General features: G+C 38.0%; 1 protein-coding gene across 2 annotated transcripts in view; it reads left to right on the plus strand.

Moving 5' to 3' along the window:
* prkar1b (protein kinase, cAMP-dependent, regulatory, type I, beta) overlaps positions 1–20,924 on the plus strand; it is a 68,173-nt gene that overhangs the window by 21,169 nt on the left and 26,080 nt on the right. For both annotated transcript variants that reach the window (XM_032587537.1, XM_032587538.1), the window contains one exon: positions 18,046–18,107. In XM_032587537.1, coding sequence (XP_032443428.1) covers positions 18,046–18,107 — 62 coding nt within the window. The remainder of the gene's footprint in view (positions 1–18,045; positions 18,108–20,924) is intronic.

Genomic DNA, 20,924 nt, shown 5'->3' on the forward strand with positions numbered 1-20,924 from the left:
AGCAGTGGTCTAGAGGCTAGTTCGAAGCCAAGAATTATTCCCATTTGTTTTTTAACATAAAGCTGGCAAGCCTCACCAATCCCTCCGTTCTTCATCATCTGCTTGTATTCTTTCATATTCCTCCTCTCTTTAGCCGTCTTCTCATCATGCTTACATCTGTCCCAGCTGGAATAGGATTTCATTGGCGGAGAGAATCCATTATGCCCCATGGAGAGGAAAACACTGGCGCTTTCCTGTTGGCTAGAGCCCACACGGACCAAACCCAAAACACAGTTTTTCCTTTCTTTCATCAGCTGACAGTCTTCAATGCTCCCTTGGCGCTGGCAAGCGTGCCTCTGATTGCCTGTCACTGCCTCTGAAGGAGCCTCGACTGGGCTGCAACATGCGATGAGTCCGGACAGTTTAAAAAACTACGTTGTTGAGTGCTTGACATGGCAGATTACGGGCCCAACAAGAAAAGTACCTAGCAAAAGACGATAAGGCATCGGGTTTTAATATACACAAATCTGTTTGCAATGCCAAGCCATGTAATGCAGTTGACATCATCTCATGAAGCCATGCAAAAAATTGATTTTATTTGACTGGCTGTCTTGTTTGCTTTCTCTAAAAGGCATAGTTAGCATATACCATTAATATCATTCATACAAGAATTCCTTTTGAAAGTTTTGGGTAAACATGCAGTAGGATTTTTAGATGTGCTTTCTTGTTCTGAAGCAGCTTGTGAATCTGGAATTATACTTATGTTATAATAGTACAATATAATATCTATATCAAAACATATAAACCACTGGAAAGAAACTACAGGGGAATGTTGGGAATGCTAAATCTGTAAAAGGTACGATTTCTCCTGCAACATAAGAGGATGGGTGGATGGAACAGACACACAGATGGAAAATGGCTAAATAAATTTATTTGATTGTTCTGCAGTTTTGATCAAATGGCCATGAGATATAATATCTTGCACAGATACTATCTGACAAAAATGATAATAAAAATTACATTAATGTATTTGAAGACATCAGCTAACTCTGGAAACAAAACTTAGGGTTGCTCATGGAGAGAATTAAAGTGGTTTTCCCAAGCATATTATCTTTTTACAATAATAACTTATGAAGCAGCAAGTTGGCAACTTGTTTTTACTCTTTGTTTTGTTGTCCTTTCTATTCTTTGTTTCACTTGTAGCCATGATAGTATTTTATGACTTTGAGGTTTTCATAAATTCACTGTCAACTTGAACAGTTAGCAGTTATGCTCAAAAGTGTAGACTTTTACAAATGTAAAACAGCACAAATAAACCCAGAGTGCCTGTTGACATGAATCAGTTGGTTTAGAAGCCAAGAATATAACAGAATTGAAAGGCGAAGTTTTGTATAACATGGTACCATGATGCACAGTTTTGATAATCTGCTGTAATTTAAAATCACAATTACAACAAACCACAAGAGAGAAGCAGAACAAAGCTACAAATTAAAGAATAAGTTGATGCCATCTGCTGTAAGCACTGGCGAAGTCGGAGAGTAAGGGACGTTGACTTTCTCAAGATGTGCCAGTGCTGCCTCTGACTGACGCAGATCAGCAGATGGAGCCGCCTCTCAGCCTCCTACCCTTTCATTTCTGCTCTCCTCTCAGACTGCAAGCAGCTGGCTCTTTGGCTTGTCAGATGTTCTTGCAGATCTGGTGCTAGTGTGTGAGAAGTTAGTGACAGTTGACAATTACTTCTGGTATTAGCTTGTATTTAACATCACAATACTTGTACATTATTAAAATGTCATCTTCTGAAGATCAGTCAGTACATTAGGCAATATAGTTATATGTATTTATATTGTGTAAATACCTTTAATTTGGTACATTTGAAACCAGATATTTATGCATGGTAAATAGAATTGTACTTTTTAAAAAAAAAATCAGACCAAACTTTACATGTGCTAGGATAGAATTATCATAATTATTTCTATTTGCTAAATACATTAACTTGAGTAGGAAGTCTACACAAGTTAATGTTACTATCCCTTCAAACAATTTTTGAAAGGGTGGAAAAGGATAGCATGGATTTGTAATCTTTTAATAACGATAAGTTTTAACCTTTTGAGTGAATTTGAGCCATACGTACAATACTGAGTCAGTTTATGTAAACTTCTGAAATTAAGCCGTTTTCTCTACTCTCACCCTCATTATTCTGGCATTTCGCAAAAAGAAGTAATTGTTATAATTATTACCAATGTAAAACAGGAAAAGTTTAGTCTGATTTAATGTCAGATAGTGAGAACAAAATCATTATTCGTCTCTTTGTACAGCATATCTGAGTATCTTGTTTCAACTTTAGCTCACACAAAGGGAGAAATGTTCTGACTGACAGTCGTGTGTGTTTCAGGCAGCATGTATGATTAGTCAGTCAGCAGTTATGTAAGCTGAGCGCCAAAGATTTGTTCCCCCATTAGCAAACATATTATGCTATCATCCCTTTCAGTAGTGAGCAAGATTAGAAACAATGAAGGCCTCTTTGTTTCTCTGCTGTCTGCAGAGCTCTTCTTCTGCTTTCATTTCTTTTTATGTGGCTTTGTTTCTTCTTGTTGTACTATCCCATCTCACCATATCTGTCATTCTTAAGCCATTTCATCTTCTCAACTTACTTATCTGCCTTTCTAGGAATTTAGGGACAATCCTAGCAACCTAAGCATTTATTTTAATCACCATGTTTTACAGGACAGCCAGAATTACTTCCTTATGAAATCATTTTGTCACTTCAACTGGTTTGTTTTTTGGTATTATGACTAAGACTTTTAGATAATATGTTATTTTCACTGTGTGCGACGGTACTTTTTTTGGTTAGGTAAAGTTGAACCTTTATTTTTACGTTTGTGCAGGCCTAACAAAATGTATTATTACAGCACAGAGTCATACAGAAGATAATTGATCCAGATGATGAACACATTTTTAGAACATGACCATTAACGTCTGTTTCACAAAGTTCCCCATGTTGACATTCATTGTATTGAACCCTTTTGATTCTTCTTCCTAATAGTTATAGTGTAAGTGTGAAACTAGCTCACATACACTAGCACATAACCAGGTGCACATACCACCATCTCTTCAAAGGACAATATCATGAGGAACTTGTTCACACATGCGCGATGTGTCCACATGCAGACACACACTAATAAGAACATTCTCAAGTAAGCATGTCAGAATGTTTTCCCAGTGTGTCTGCTCCAGCTGGGAGTGTGGAGTCTTTGATTAACACGCCATTCCATATGTCAAACTTTATGGCCTCAAAGTTTTTGAGCTCCACCAGCCGCATGTGCGCCAATGCGTTGCATGTAGTCATTGCCTCCTCAGCTGCTTGGAAATAAAATGTTGCTGCTTTGCAGACTTTTAATTAATCTGCTTTTATTCAGCGTTGGTTCCAGTTTGTAGCATTTATAGTGATCGAAAGGAATGTAAAGAAATATAGAAGTAAAACCTGAGTTCTTTTTTTTTTTTTTTTAATCTAGGGTTGTAACGGTGCATGTATTTGTGAAACCAACACTCATGGATACATGCATTCTGATGAAAACTACCATCAGTCAAAGGCATCTCATTTATAAGATCATACACACTTGAGTTTTTATTGCATTTTAATGAGTTTCATTGCAGAACATTAGTAGATTAAGATGCATCTATAGCATATGTGGTAGTGATAACCAGCTGGAACCTGAAGAACCACTTTCTTCAATTAGTAATGTCCATATCTCCTGTGATAATTTGACTCCAAGAATTTTTTTTTTCTTTGAAGGATACATAAAGTTGGTTCTAATGCAGTTTTGCTTTGCTGTTGTCATAAGTTTACATCATATTTTAAAAAATTGTACTATAATCATTAATGTTAAACATTGAATACATATTCTTGTTTAAATTAAAGGGAAAAAGGACAATAAAGGAAAACTAAAATGAAATAGAAAAGCATGATTAAGAAGTGAGTTGACAAACCTCAAGAAAGTTGAAATCTATCAGAGATTGAGGCTTTATTAAAATCTTTAGAGATTTCCATGTATGCTTTGGGGTTTTGTTTGTGGCCTGGCATCAACCGGGTTGATAACGTCACCTTCAGGAGGAAAAAACAGGTGAACTGGCTCAGTGGACAATCTGAATGGAAACTCACAGTCAATGTTTTGGTATTCAGCATACAAAGATCATCAAATACTGTCAACCTTTGCTCTGCAGTTTCTGGCTTTTCACATTGTCTGAAAGCTGAATATTACATACATATCACAGTGTTTGCTCTGTCCTCTTTATTTGTCAATCATCACACAACCTCTGTGGCTATCAGGGAAAGAAAGGCTAAACTTTCCCCTTCTTATTTTCTGCTATGCCCCTGCCCTACATCCGTCACATCTCCAAGTCAGCCTGTCAAAGATTTTGGTCTTATTCCAGGCATTACTTTGGCCTTGAAAAGCTCCTCCAGCTGCTCCCGCGTGTAAACAAATCTCTTGTTGGCATGGCTACGCCTCATAATAGATGTTGAAAAGTGGCATATGTATCAGGAAACATCAGTCCAGCGAAGTCGATGACACATTCTGACCAGACATGCTGCATCAGGTTAACTTTGGCTTCTCTAAACTTAGTTAGTTCTCTAAACTTTAGTTGACTGGATCAAATAAGACCAGCTCCATCAGAACTTAATTGTTGCAATAACTTTAAATTAAAAGGTATAACAGCCGCAAATAAGCAAACGCCAAACCATTAGAGAAATCTGTGGTAATCTGTTCATTTTTCAGACAGTTGTTGGTCTCTGCAGTTATATCTGAACATCTGTTAGGATGTTGTTGCCAGCAGACTGAAGGAAAGGCCCGTCTATCTGCTGCCCATTAGCTGCCAGAATGACCTCATTATGACACGCCCTCACAAACATACATACTTTCTCAAGATAAGCTGTAAGCAGGTGTCTGATTTCACATAGTGTCCAGCCACCTGCTGCTGTAAAGATAGAGGTGTACAAAAATTATCCTATCAGAGGAAATTATTTCATAACCTGCATATCTGATTTATGTGTTTAGGTTTCAGTAAGATAAGGAAATGCCCCAGATAAAAGTTTAAAATATTCAGATATCAGGAAGATAATGGAGTTAGGTGTAAGGCCTCAGCTTCTACTGTATACTGTGATGTATAAATAGCCATGTCGTCCAGGTGCAACTTAATTTGCTAGTTTATCTTTTCATCACTTCCCCAAATTAAAACTCATTCAAAATATGTGCTTTGAAATGCTCAGAGGAGGCACTATCACCTCTACATAGATCCTGATGTAAAACTACTTTCTTATCCGAGTACAAATTTTGACATGAAATAAGACATCTGATAGTAATAAATAGAGTTTTCAGGGGCGTTGGTTTGCTTTTCTCTACACACCTTGATGATCTCCAGCTTTTCTTGTGATAAAACAAAGACCCATATAAACATATCAAGTTGTCTCCTCCTGCCTGTCTGCAGTCTTCTAATACCCCCATACCACAAACCACTCTTGGGGAATAAAACACACTCTTAAAGCCTTGTTCTCTGTGTCCATATAAACAGTCTGCTAAGCCTGGATGAGGAAATTCTCCTACAAGCGTTAAAAATAGCATTGCAATCTAGTTGCTGCACCCATTATATACTGTAAATATGTTTCGAAATGAAAAAGCATGTGGTTTTGATGTGATTAATGTTGGGTAATGATAGGATTACAGTCTAAATGAGTGTAAATCATTTACTCCCCTTAAGGTTTTTCCTTAAGAAATTAGTTTAAAAATGACAGAAAATACTAGACATGGGACAAGAAGTTGGAAAATAGAAACAATGCTATCTTAGGTAAAGAACATGTCAGCATCATTTTCCTTAGTTTTTAACACTGTGGTCGCACATTGTGCATACCGCATATATGCAATACTGCTACGCAAATATTGCTGCAATAACTCAATAACATCACTTAGCATCAGGCAACAGTATAAAGGTTCTGTTTCTGGGCTGACAAAGTTAGGCTCACCTTTACATGTAGGATGTTTGAATTAAAATCAAACACATTCCTACGCTCATTCTTAATGAGACTACATTCCAAGCACATTTCTGTAAAAATAATCAGCAGATGAAAATTTTCCTGTTGAATTCTTACTTTTTTCCACAGATTCTCACAATTTGTATATTTCTGGTACTTGACATTCATTTTACATGTCTGTGAATGTGTTGAATTTTGACATCCAAGCTCTTTCATTGCCATTTGCATGTGTACTCTTCAAATCTACATGCTTCTGCATTTAAAAATCAAACTAAATGAAGAAGTTATTCAGTCATTGTAGCTCAAGAGATATAATGTTCACAATGTAATGTATGCAATACTTCACATCGTAAATAATTAAATTCTTTATAGAAAAGTTTTTTTCTAAGATACATAAAGACAAATGTTGTTCAACTTTAAAGTAAAGGTACAGTGATGAAGAGGGATTTGGAAGAGGTGCTGCTTCTTCATCCTGCCTGCTTTAATCCTCTAATTAACAAGCTGAGTAATGAGTTGATGAAGTGACTGATTAGTTGACCCCTGCCCCTTAAACTCTGACCTCTGCACCTTCATCACTAGGCCGTGCAGATTGACGGGGAACATCTTTCGTGTACTGGCGATGGGTGCAGTAATGAATAAAACAAACCAGAGACAAATTTGTTGCTTTATTATTTGTTTATAGAATTATTCTGTGATGAGACAAAGCTACAAAGAGGGTGGGAAGACGGATAGCCCAGCATTTAACCAAATCAGCTATCATTACCACAGCTGATCATTAATCTCTAGAAAAGGTAATGCCTGTTGTTGTTGCCTTATAGCTGTTTTAGCCATATATGGATAAAACAGGTAGCATTTCTCCATAAGTTCTTCATCTGTTGTAATGACATTAAATAAAGGAGTGCATCTATTCAAGATTAACTTGGGCTTTGGCCTTTCTCTTGGAGTTGGGGGACAATTTGCAGATTCTCACTTACTAGCAGCACACAGAGAACAGTAAACCGAATGCAGAAGGAAACAGACAACAGACATTTCTTAGGGGATGTTTGACTACTTTTCTTGTAACTTTCTCCCGCTTTACTCCCACATGCTCTTATGAGTGCTTTTCCTGAAAGTCTCGTGGTCCTCTTTTTCATCTCTTTTTCTATTCAGTACATTCTGTCTTTCCCTTATTTCTGTTCCCTGTCTCTCTCTGTTTCCTGCTCATTCATGTCCGCGTCCACTCTCACCCATTCCCTCCCCCCATACTGATGTATATGCCCCTTGTCTCTGTCCCCTGGATGGCTTTGTGCTGCTGCCACAATGCCAGGGGCCAGGCGGTGAGGTCACTCACCACAGGAGAGCTGCAGGCCTCACTGAACCGCCACCATCCCCACCACCGTCCAGCGCACAGACAGCTAACAAGCCAGCAGTTTTTACCTCCCCCAGATTGTCCCGTCTTTGATTCAGGTCTAGACAACTTCACCTTAACGCTTACACTAATCATTAGGTGTACATGCAAACATGTCATCAGAAGGCAGGTTGTATTGGGCAAGCTGTATCTGTGTATGCTGTTGAACACGTACTCATATTTAAATTACAGCCAGTGCACACATGTAGACATAACCAAGTATTTAGATAGATTACTGGAAACTTTAGCTCCATATCATTCACCTGCATCAGTTTCTCTGTCAAATCCTCAGAAACAAGTAAGAAGTGTGGCAGTATTCGTGTTTGGAATCTCTTTACACCTTTGTATTCTTTTCACATGCACCCCAAAACTGCACAGAAATATTCTTTTATATTCCTGTGTATGTTTGTAAATTTTTTTTGCAATTTGATTCTAATTCATATTGTCCTTTTTCTATCCTCCAAAGCTATTCATACCTCTTGAGATGTTCCTTTTTTTAACATCACAACCAAAAACTTCAGTGCATTTTTCTTTGATGACAGGCCAACACAAAGTAGTGGAAGTGTAGTGACACATGCAAGGCTGGTTTATCTCTACCACCTTTACCCATCTTGAGACTGAAATTCTCACATCTATCTTTTCAAAATAGCACAAGCTCAGTTGAATTACAGGTAAAGTATCTATGGACATCAGTTTTCAAGTCTTGCCACAGCTTCTCATTTGAAAAGAACTGTAGATTTGACTTGACTATTTTGAGCTTATGCCATTAGAGACCCAGTCCAACTTTTAAAAATTGCTCAAGAGTCAAAAGCCAAGAGAATAAATTGCCTCTTGCCTCTTAGGAGACAGTGTCCTAAGAGGCACTGGAGTAAGGAAAGGTAAACTAGGTAGAAGTCACTCATGCTAGTTGTGATCACTTTTATTTCATTTGAATGAATATCCAGAGTAAATCTGCTTCTGTTTCCCTTCAGTGTGGGAACATGATGTTCCTGCAGTCTTTCTGTGTTTTTTGTAGCTCAATCAGGCTCAAATAACAAGCCACACACTGACCGCCATGCATCAGCTGGGGACAGAGCAACGTTGCATCTGACAAAACTGCCAGGGTTGCCCCATGGCCTCCTATTGTATACATCATGTCTGCTTTGTCTATGCTACAGCGATAGGTTCCAGTTCACAGACACAGACAACAGTCTTGTTAAAGTGTGTTAATTCTCCCATGACTTACTCGTTGGTTTAATGGTGTCACTCTGTTAGAGTTTTATTTAGGTTAGAGGCGCTCAGTGCATTACCACGCCTGAGGACTTTCAGAAAGGAGCATCTCATGGAGCTTGTATTTCACATTTGTTGCACGTCATCATGTCACCAATGTCTCCTGAAAAAAGTTGTTATTGCTGTGTAAGTCTCTTTTTCTAACATTGAAGGATCACAAATAATTATAACTGGTTACATTTTTCAATTCACAACTGTACAAAATTATTTAGTAAAGTCATAGATCAGTTTGGAATAAGAGGTAAAATAAATGATCTTTTTTTTTTTTTGGCAGGGTGTGTGCATCAATTCACTCACTGATTCCACCTCTGAATTACTGAAATAAACAGAACAAATGTTTTGGAGTGACCAAATCAAAGTTCATCTCCCAGCAGGACAATTACTGTAAACAAAACAGCCACTGGGTTAGATCAGGAGTCTCACACTATGGTTTCAGCATCCTGAAACTTGTCTCAGCTTCTGAGAATAAAAATGGCCATTGGGTATGAATACTTCAACCATGGATACTTTGCCCTCAGTCTTCTCATTTTACTCATTTACTTATCTACGTTTGATTGCCTCTTTGTTTCTTTCCTTCTCAGTTTCAGCATGTAAATGTGTTCCAGGAGGTATGTGTAATGTGCCACATACCTGTGTAAACACCTCGCAGGTCTAATTCCCCACAAAGACCAATTTACGTCCTGATCTGCTTCTTCAACCTTATCCCATTGTAGGTGTTGTCCTCTGTGAGCTGAGAATGACAGGTAAGGAGGAGAGGGAAGAGTTGAAAAAAGAAAAAAACACTTGCCCTCAAGATTGCGGCGTTCCTTGTGATGTTCAGGAACATGTCAGGAAATGTGTTTGTTCTCAAACCAGAGAGAAAATTGAAGGGGATAAAGTTCTTGGCGCATACAGTTCACTTAATATTTTATGTTTACCTTAACTAAACTTATTATATTTATATTCTTTGAGGTAAATGCTTTTCTTGATGTCTTCTTAATGGGCAAGGAAGAGGTTTTCTCTCTTGTTTTACCTCATTGCAGTGACATGTCTGCTGCAGACACATCAGAGAGGCAGAGGCTTAGTCCTGTCAGCGCCTGATTCAACCTGACCCTTTTTGTCTCTAAGTGGAGGAAGAGCTCGCTTTTTCCTGCCCTGGGGCAAACAACAACAGAGAGCGGGGGGCATTAGGAAAGTGTGAAAATCCCTGATCGCTGAAAATGTGATATGGACTGACAGCATGAGGAGAAAGGTCCGAAATAGGAGAAGAGAAAAAAGAAGTTCTTGTAAAGTTAAGCAACAGCACGGCAGCTTGGTGGCAAAGACAAAAAAACAGAAAAGGGAGAGGAAACCAGAGGAGAGGCAGCAGGATGGGGCCTGCTTGTGATGTTTTTAGTGCTTGTAGGCTGACATCATGGCTTCACCAGCAGGTGGTGTGTGCTGGATCACAGGTGGGGATGTAAAACAGGCTTGTCACTCTTGATACATGCAACAATGCGTTAAAAAGAGAGCAGAGTCTGGACTTGTGTCATCACACAGCTACTAAGATAATTTATCACGTTATATAAGAGAACATGAGATGCAAATCAAATGTGGATCTGGCACCAATTACATATCTTAATATCTTTTTCTTCTGATAGATAAAATCTTTCTTACTGTGCCTTTTCTGCACATGTAAAAAGGGCTTTTCATCCTTTAGGAGGCTGGAAAGGCAACCAGAGGTGATAAGACAGTTATTAGTCTTCTTGAGGTTGTTATTGGCAGGTTTGCAGGGTCCAAGGTGCTCAGTCTGGTATTTTATTTTGGGGCTCCTGATTTAACTTTGGCTCAAAGGTTCGAAGAAGGCTACTGTGTAAGTTAGTGTACAATTCACTAGTTGCTCTCCCCACCTGAACAGGGACCCGTTTAGTAAAAAATTAAATATGTTAAATGTTTTGTCATTGTTGTATTAACAGCTCTATACTATATGGAAAAGGATGGAAAAGATAATAGTGTATAGTGTGTTAGCACACTATACACCATCCTTTTCCACTGTTGTGTTTTTGCATCCTTGTGTCTTTGCTTTCTTCCGTGCCTATGTCCTGGCTCATGCTGTTCTTTCCTTCGTTATGTCCTTCCTTCCTTTCTCAATTTCTCATATCCCTTCTTCTTTCTTTCCATCTCTTGTGCTTTTTTACCCCTTTGACTTTCCTCCCCTCTTTCTGTCCTTTCCATGTGTCCTTTTTATTTTCTTCCATTTGTCTGCCTATTTTTGTGTCTTTCCCCTTTGTCTTTCCTCCTATATTTTGCTCTTCCTTTTTCTTTTTCTTATATCTAGACTCAAATCCTTGTTCTTTCATGTTCTTCATTCTTTATTTCTTTCCACCTTTCCTTCTACCCTTGTGTCCTACCTTCACTCCTTCCTTTACGTCCTTCCTTCGATACATTAATGTCCTTCCTTCTAGTCTTGCTAGTACCATGTGTAAACGGCACGTGTTTTATAGGTGCTATAAATTCTTGGTGAATGTTTTTATTTTATAACACAAAGAACTCAGAAGGATCAAAAGCTGAGTCTAAAAGGGTTTGGCATTTTTCTATGAAAAATAGGAACTATGTTCTATTAATAGTAACAGCTGTTTTAAATATTTCAGATTTCTATAAATTTAGAGTTAGTTTAAATTTACTTTAAGAAAGTGGCCGTAAACTATTCCATTTCACATTATTATGAAGTAACAACTAATTTGTCATTTAATATTCTATGTAGAAAAATTAATTGGAAGTAAAACATGCATAAAGCACAAATCAGAATATGTTGCTTTTATTTGTTTTTTTTTCAGACGGCTTTTGTTAAAAGATAAAAGAAAACTTTAACAACTTATGCTAAGTAAAGTATGAAATAAAGTAGCCAGAAGATAACATTTGTTCTTAGTTTTCTATCAACTATATTACGCAAGGTTTGGCACAGTGACATTTGTTTGTTTAGTCCTTAAAGAGCAAAAACCTCCCACCTTTGCTTTGAAAGTTATAAGATCAAGCAGCCTCACCAGTGACAGCGCTTAATGTGAAATAAGCAGAACCACCTGCTCTATAATCTGGTTTAAATCCTTGTTCAGCAGCATCTCCCCACATGCCTGCGTTTGCCTGATTCCCCATGGTAACCAGTCATTGCGCTGGTTTAACTGATGAGCTCCTGGAGATTAGAGCCCCTGTGCTATCCTACAACATGCTTGTTTTCGTGAAGTTGTAAATAATCTGTCCTGTTTTCAAAGGATAAAGATCACTATAAAACTGTACTGGTGTAGTTGTTTCATTCAGGTCACAGTTCTCCAAACACACTGCACATTCCTCACATCTTTGTTTGGTCAGCTTGGTTGGCTGATATCTTCCGCACACCATTATTGTGCCTAACTTCACTGAAAACTGGAGAACACTCTTTGTAGCTCATGGAGCTAAAAATCAAAAAACCTTTTCATAAAGCAGTAAAGCCTGCTGAGAACTTGAATGCAACCATTCTCAAACAAAAGTTTACACCAGCTAATTTGAATGTAAATTGTAGCAGTTTATGAAAATAGTATGGCACATATTTAAGTAAACAAAATTGCTTTTATGGACCTGATTCATTAATAAGTACAACATCCAAATTTGCTCTGTTAATTAGTGCTATAATCACCCTCATCTTAGTTTGGCATTTACAGCCATTATTTATCGTCCACGTCCAGGGTAGCCTAAATAAACCCTATTGATGTTAACTTAATGCATCTTGTTTCCTACATGACTTTCTTTTTGTCTATGAGTTGGTCTGATCATTGCGGTGCCTGTCATCAGGTTTAAGCAGGCGTTCAGAGGTCACACAGTTCATAAGAGCGAAAGCACTGGCCCTCAGGTGCTCTGGCTTTGCCACACACATCCTGAGGCACATGTTCACACTTTAAGACAACAGGATGCATTCAGGTTTACACCCCTATAAACAACAAGAGCCAGGTGTGTGGCTCAATGGCCTTCGTTTTATATTAAAACCTCTGTTTATAGGGATGATACAGAAAAGCAACAGTTTATTTCACTGTTTAAACTGACTCTCAGGTTGCAATTTAATAAGAAGGGTTTTTGTAGGGTCGAGGTCCAAATCCACGGGAATTAAGTATTTTTAAAAGTGAAAGTTGCCTTTCTCATGTTCTTTTCTGGACATCCTTTCCATCCATCTCTTACTGGTCCTTATCAAGACAAATGTCCATCTCTAAACCTTAAGGACAAGCTCTTATTATTAATAGAGCCTATTCCATTGTATGGAAGCTGTAGTAATAGGATTATTACAGTGGAATTGAAATATGAAACCAGTTAATCTTTAGTTTACAGTCTGCACTGTGCAGTGTATGGTAAGGCATCTAAAATGGCCTAAAATAAAAATCAAATTATTTGTCTGGATATGTACTCTTAGACAAATCTGAAACTCTATGAGAAAATTATAATATTGTCATCTACTTTCGTAGTCTCATTTGCAACTATGTTTTATCTCTGACGCTTTTGTATTAGAAACTGTTCCATATATATAGTTTCAGTCAGCTTTATTTTAATAACTGGTAAAGATTTGGTCTTAGAAATAATGGTAGGACAAGTTTTATGCATGAATAATGTGAAACTGTGTCTATTGGCTAATCCCCATCTACAAGTAATTGAATGAATTAATTTTACATCTGGAAACGATAATCATTTCAGACTATTCATAGTTCTGGTGTTCTTGTCCATAGAATTTGAGATGGATGAATGAAAGACGTTTTTTTTTTAATTCCATGATTTAAAGTAAGAACAATAAAGAGGTAATGTCTTCTTATTAGTAATGCCATCAGCCTTACAAATTATGTTGATGAAGAAAAATTGTATTAGCTGAAATCTTGTGCTGCTAAACATCATTTCACTCTAGTTTTGACAACAATTGTGTTAAGACAGCTTGACCTCCTCTTCTGCACTGTAACTCCACACAGGTAGACTTGTGTACTCACACCAAGTCAAATCCAAACCGATAAATCCCTTGATTTGTGTGAACATAACAATGCGCCTATTTTCTTGTTAACTTTATTCTGATAAACAATTGCTTAAGAAATGGACTGTAGTTGTGATTTTTGTTTTTACCATTTAACACTCTTTGCATAGTTCTGAGTGGCAGTATAAAAGCAAGGGGCAGTAGCCCCATAATGATTTCTTTTTCTTCCTATGTGTTGGTCTCCAGAATGAATAGGACCGCGTGCCGCAAGCTTTTATGTCATAAATATTTCCACGGAATTATTCAACGCTTTGTAATTATTTCTTTCTCATCTCCCTATTTTCTGAGCATTTCACTCTCTCTTTGTTAATGTTGGAGGGTATCTGTCTATGTGTGAGGACGTTGCATGTGGTTACTTGAAAGGTCATATAACTGAAAATGCAATTTGAAAGCACAATGATTGCATCTACACAAACAGCATGGCTGAAGGTGGTGTGAGTTGGTTGTTCCATGTGGGTAACTTTGGCTTGGTGAGCACAGATTTAAACTGGACATTAAACTGCAGCTCTTAGTCAGCTCTCGTAAAGCTGTTTTCCAGCGAACCATCACAGGCTATACAGTTTTTTTTATACCTCCACTTATCAGTGGAAGTCTAATTTATGTTTGCTTGGCCATATTTGTGAATTAAGTCGAGCCTTAAATGTTTTGCTGACTAATCACAACAGCTGCCAAACAAATATCTGCATGGAGTTGTGTGGTATTCATGGTAAGCTGCCACTTAGGTTGTTGAGAATGTGCAGAAAGCTCTTGATTTTGGATAAAGTGCAGTAAAGCGGGCTTTTTTAACATTCCTATCTTTCTGAGGTGTTGGAAAAAACAGCATGTAGGAACATATAAACCACAACAAGATGTTTCAAAGCTACCACATTAATAAAAGATGCACTTCTTTTACTGCTTTCGTTCTATATGAACATTAAAGACAGCTTTGCTTGTTTTCGTTCTCCGGTGAAACTTGTCAAATCTCAGCCCATCGCCTTTTGCTTGGAATTGTTTATGCTGGCAAAACAAAGATTATTGTGCAGAATCGGCACAATCAGCACAATGAATTGGAATCAACAGTGGCAGTGAAAATTACTCCTTCAGGCCCTCATGGCATAAACACAGCCAAACCAGTGGCATGTCGCTGCCAAGCTGAGACACGGCCTGAAAAACAGGGAAGTTCCCAATACGCGGTGAGACTGTTGATTGTTCTGCTTATTACAAAATCTCTTCCACCCAAACGGACTGATGAGTCTGGATTGGCTGTTTTAGTCAACATTCTGCGGGTCATTTAGAAACCCAAAGAACAGGCGGCACGCGGCAGCGTCAAAGAGCCTGTTTGGTGCTAATGGAATAATGGCAGCGCTGTTTGTTGACACAGTAATGTAAAAGATAAGATGTTTGCTGCTGAAGAAATAAACAAGAGAGACTGGAGGAGGGTGGCGGGGTAGGAGGTGAAGGAGCGAGAGCGGCTGTCACTGCCAACCTGGAACAACAACAAGCAATCCAGCCACAATAAGCAAGCCTGATTAGACTTCATTAATGACTGAAATGCCCCGAGCTAAAAATTATATTATGAGTGTTGCAGAACAATAATAAGCTATTGTGAAGGGCAAAAATAAAATGTTCCTGTCCCACACTTGTTGTAATGTGCAAGTTGCAACTGGAGGTAACAGTATTTTAGTCTGGCACTATGAGTAGCTTCACAATTTGCACATTTTTAAATTCTTTTTTTTTTTTTTTTTTTTTGTACCCCTCCAGGGGGTCTTTTGTGGGCTCTAGTGTCCCTTATATGACAGTAGGCTGACAGGAAATGGGGAAGACATGCGGCAAATATCGTCGGGTCCGGGAGTCGAACCCGCGACGGCCGCGTCTAGGACTGAAGGCCTCCAACTATGGGTCGCGCTAACTCCTACGCCACCACGGCACGCACCGCACATTTTTAAATTCTTAATTAATTAATCCTTAATGCCATCATGCACACACTGTATGTTTGAATTTGGTAATATATGATTTGTGCCCAGGATTTGTTCTTGTGTGTGTCAAACACTTTACACAGGTTGCAGATTGAGATGAACTTCGTAGCCTCACTACCGCCATCACCATTTTTTGCTAGGTGCCTTTGCCTCCCTGTCTTTCTATCCGTCTCTGTCTGAACAGCACATCCATTGTTGGTTGAGTTACTCTGCCTTTTCATAAGGTCAGGCGGGGGCAACAGGTAGCGGAAAGGACAAGATTAATCACTTCATCTAGGACACATGGAGCGGGGGAATGGACAGAAGGGTGGGGAGTAAAATGTGGGGCAGAAATGAATCAAAGGGAAGAGCAGGGGGGCATTCAGAGGGTATAGGAAGGGAGAAAGGTGACTAAGAATAGAGAGATGGGTAGAGACAGGGGGAAGTAATTACCATCATGACTTTCTTTGTTATACTCACTGATGCATACACTGAAGGGATGCAGAGAGGTGGGACATTGAAAGAAAGAGGTGGTCAAGTGTAATTACTTAAAGTCAGGTTTGGTTTTCTTTGTTGCTCCTGCAGTTTATTGGTGACACACTGTCGATCGCCCAGCTTAGTTTTGCATTGAAATTTATTGCCAGTCGTACAAATGGAACATGACTCTTGTCTGGCCATTTATGGTCCTGGTTTTATCCAGAACATCGTTGTATCTACTGACTTCATTTTACTTTAAAAATGAATCATTTCGGCTCTTCTTCCCTCAGAACAAATGAAGAATGTGAAGAATGTTGGTATTACTGTAACCTTGTGGTGCTTAGGTATCTTATATTGAGTGATGTTGAGTTTCAAATGGGCCAGATGAGGAATGATTCTAGTTACCAGCCTTGTTCTCAATTTAAAAAATAAATAAATAAAACTTAGTTTTATCTTTAGCTGAGACCTGAAACTGATTGCTTCCAAGCTCCCTGCTCAAGCAGTCGCACCAATCACAGGTGGTCACAGATGTGAGGAGAACTGAGGGCAGACCTGCAGATGTTGCTCTGACTAATCCCCATCAAAGTGTTCAAGCTCTTTGCCATCTTGCCATTTAGGACTTTTTCATCAAAAATGCCTGTCTACAGGTTTGTTGTTATTGTCCCAATGTGTGTTAATAGTGTGCTGACATGCAAAGCTTCACCTACGGCTTGCATTCATTTGATGATTTCTTTACATGTTGTATGGTGGTTGTGTATCTTTTTATTTTGGGTTTCCGCACTTCAAAGAGCAAGCATGATTTTTTTGTGCATATGTAAGTGTTTCCTCCAGTGCGTGCGGGGGTGCATTGGCGTGTGTTTGTGTGTGGGTGTGAGTCAATGACCAGCTGCAGTGCACTGGGTTTACCTGTGGGTGTATTTGGCTGAAATCCACTTTCTTAAGTCTGTTTTCTATTCTGTGTCACATAAATAAATACCAGCATGGTACGTTCCCTTCCAAACCACTCATTGACATCCTTAGATCTCCATGTAACAGCTGTTGACATATAGTTATTTTTTTCCCTGTGTTTTATGTGTATTTTGTGTGCTGCAGGTTAAGAAGCATGCAGTTATCCCTCTCCCACACATTATTTAGTCCAAACCTGAGTGTTTTCATAGGCTATATGAACTCAGATTCAGACATACTGGCTTAAACATGCACATTCAATGAAACACACACACACACATAGAGACATAACTCAGCGCAAGCTCAAACTTGCCCCAAATTCACTGTAGTTTTTGTAAGTCTTTGATATAATTGATCTTAGTTTATTGTTTTTTTTCTGTATTTTTTTTTCTATAAGACAAATGGTATGCAACTGATTAGGTAGAAAAAGTACACCCTGGAGGGGGGAGACACCCAGAGAGGAGGATAATGTCTTTTGTCCCACCACATTCTAATCTTCTGAGGCCTCATGCATTTAAACTGTGCGATTAGCAGCCATCTAACAGGCGCTTTTACCTGGCGGAATGGAGCAGAAACCTTGTGCTTGGGTTCAACTGTCATTTTGTTTGTTTTTTTCTGTTCTTCTGAAGGAAGATGTTCTCAGAGATACAAGCTTTGATCATGAGCTGAAACAAAACAGCCATAAATCGGCCCACGTACTGTACCTGTATTGTGCAGAGATCCAGACTAAGTGGCTGAATCGTTTGACTGTCTTTGATGGAATTCTCATATGACAACCATAACAACTTATTTCACAAATGTTCATTCATGAATTGTGAAATTGTATTTGAGTGGGTTTTTTTTTATCGCTTTAACTGGGGACAGCATGTATTTGGTTGTATTCAGAGGATGATGAAAAACATTCATGTTGCAAGTTTATGATGCAGTTTTGAAAGTGTTGCATATTTAATTTATAATGAAATCAAGAAATACAATGTAAAGAATGAAAGCATGTGTGCTTTAATTGTTTCCTTTTTTTCCTGTTTCTCTGCAGTGACATATTTGATGCCATGTTCCCTGTCACCCACATTGCAGGGGAAATAGTTATCCAACAAGGTTAGTACAAACAATTTGATTAGAAAAATTTGTGTTAAAATATGGTTTTGTATGACATATTGAGAACATTTATATATGTGACTTGCAAAAGTATTGTAACTCTGGAACTTTTTAATGTTTTGTCATGTTGGGATTTTGTGGGATGAATGAAAACAAATCAGTGAATAGTTGCGGACATGTTGAAAGCAGGGTTAGGTAATAAAGAAATATTCTAAACTTTCAGCATCTCATAGATCGTTATCAATAATCTGAAAATGGATAGATAATGGCACACCTGAAAACTTACCGAAACATGGCCACCCACCCAATTGACAGGATTAAGCAAGAGTATAGTGATACAGCCCAAATGGGAGAGTCTTTAAAGAAGATATTTATCGGGTTTATCAAATCTGTTTTTATGAAAGTTGGACAAAGGAAAACCACTTTTGAAAGAAATTCAGAAGACATGCACGTATTGAAGGCTACTGCAAATGTTCTGCCTTCTAGTCTCTGACTCCAGACTTAAAGCAGGTTAGGGGATCCGTAAGATGTATCAGATGAATATGAAGATGGGTTTTCTGCCACAAACATTCAGCTGGTGGAAGTAAAAGTAAGGAAATAATATGCATAGAAGTTTACCATTAAGTTTGATTCATGTAGCACCTTCCAGACAAAAATCATTGTTTCACAAACAGAAAAATTTCAACAGATTAAATTAGACATGATTTGTGGTTGTAATGTAAAAACTTGAAAAGTTAAAGGGATGTGAAAACTTTTGCATTTTTGATGTACTTCCCCTAATTCGTTCTTTTAAATCACTAAATTCTAATAGACAATAGGATTGAAGTTTTGACTAAATTAGGATGACGACTGGTGTTGAACAATGTACAGAATCTATTTTGCTGCTAGCTCCTTGATATGATAATAGGTGACCTATTATCATAAACTTGAACCACTAAACCACTTAAATAGAAAGGAAGCAATTAAGACACCACTACTTTTACTGATTATCCACAATAGATTTATCTCAAAGTATACATCAGTTGCACTGCCACCATTGGCCATGTTTATTTTATCCTACCACTCCCTTTTCCCCTCATTGCCCTATTCACACATTCCTCTCAAACATGCATCACTTCGTCCCTTTCCTCTGTTTTACAGAGAAACCTCCACAGTAGTCATCCCTAGACTTGGAAGAAAAACAGACCAGGAGAACCAGACTGCGTGTTTTCCTGTATTTCCCTCTCTGAAGCTCCTATCAAACACAGACATTTAATCATATATTTTTAAAACTCCAAAAAACACACATTCTTGAAAAGCCTCCACTTTAGATAATGTCATGTTAACACCTGCACAATATCACCTAGTGTTACAGCTGTAGAGCACTCAAAAAAAAAAAAAACGGGAAAAAAAAAATTTAATTCATAAACAGACACTAAGTGAAGGATAACTGCTGGTGCCTCCCACCTACTCTTAAAACAGCTTTCGGGAGTATATCAGCCCTAATTTGGTGATAATAAGTCTAGCTTACTATGCAGGGCCCTCCGACCCAGACAACCCATTGTTATATACACCAAGAGTGTGATGTATAAAGTGCTGATGTCATAGCTAGTGTTTGGACTACTGTAGAGCTTCAACAAAACCTACCTTACTACTAGCTACTTATGCACTATATAAACCCTACCCAGGATTAAAAAATAAAGCTATGTATTGCCTATTTTTTTTTATTTTTACTAGATTGGGATGCTAGCAAAATTGTTAAATGCAGCATGTTTATAGAGGACAAAAATTAATCAAAATTTCAGTAGTATTATGACTTCTGTATAAATATGTCAATTAATACGCACACTAATGAAGCTGCATATAGTGAGCTATAAGTTGCTTGTGTCATTGGAACTTGCATGTTTTTCAATATCAATAAACGCAATACGATTGAAACATACTACTGCTGCTACTTAACCAATTATTCTCTTAATATTATTCTGCTAAACCACTAATATTGGTGCTCTGGGTATAACAACACCTTGGAGATCAAAGATATAACCCATGTTGTCCTTTGGTTCAATATCAGTATATATGAAAATTAATCTATTGAAACAAGGCCACATGAGGTATCTCAGCTTGTGTGAGGACGTATATCTGTGTGTGTTTGTGAGCACAAGTTCTGGTTAAATATTTGTCTGCACTCTCAAGTGAAAGACACAAAACAAAGACCTGGCCACCAAAGTGATAAAAGACAGGAAGAGTACAAGAAAAGACAGACACAGTTAGAGGAAATTGAAAGAGGGATAGATGAGATGAAAGAGAGAAAAAGAAGAAAAATTATGGCAGGGCCAGGTTGCAGCAGGTTTGTGTGAATATGTGTGTGCGCATGACTCTTTAGGGTCTTTTCAGGGGTAGGCTTTCAGACAGACAACGAACATTTCGTGTGACAAATAGGGCACTATGATTAATGAGCCCTCCAATCCTCCCTGAATTAATTAGCCATGTGAACTTCTGTGAACTTTACTCACATGGTCCTCTTAAGTCTTCAGGTAAACTTAGATCAAAAATACACTCAAAGTTGCACCTTTACTTGTGCCAAAAGGCTGCAGTTATATATATACGTCTCATTTACTCACTTTGCCTACTTTTTCTTCTAAATTTAGTTATGTTTTACTGTTTTTGTTATCCAGAGATGCTTTTAGAATATATCAATCACATACCCCATTCATGTCTTTGAGAGTTTACCTTAAAAGCACAGCTTTTTTATGACAGTGAGGCAATTAGACCACATTTTATGGATTGAATGTTGCTTTTAAAGTATAAATATAGTTTTCAGTAATATAAAGACCATAA

The sequence above is a fragment of the Xiphophorus hellerii genome, chromosome 16, assembly GCF_003331165.1.
Source record: "Xiphophorus hellerii strain 12219 chromosome 16, Xiphophorus_hellerii-4.1, whole genome shotgun sequence".
Taxonomy (NCBI): domain Eukaryota; kingdom Metazoa; phylum Chordata; class Actinopteri; order Cyprinodontiformes; family Poeciliidae; genus Xiphophorus; species Xiphophorus hellerii.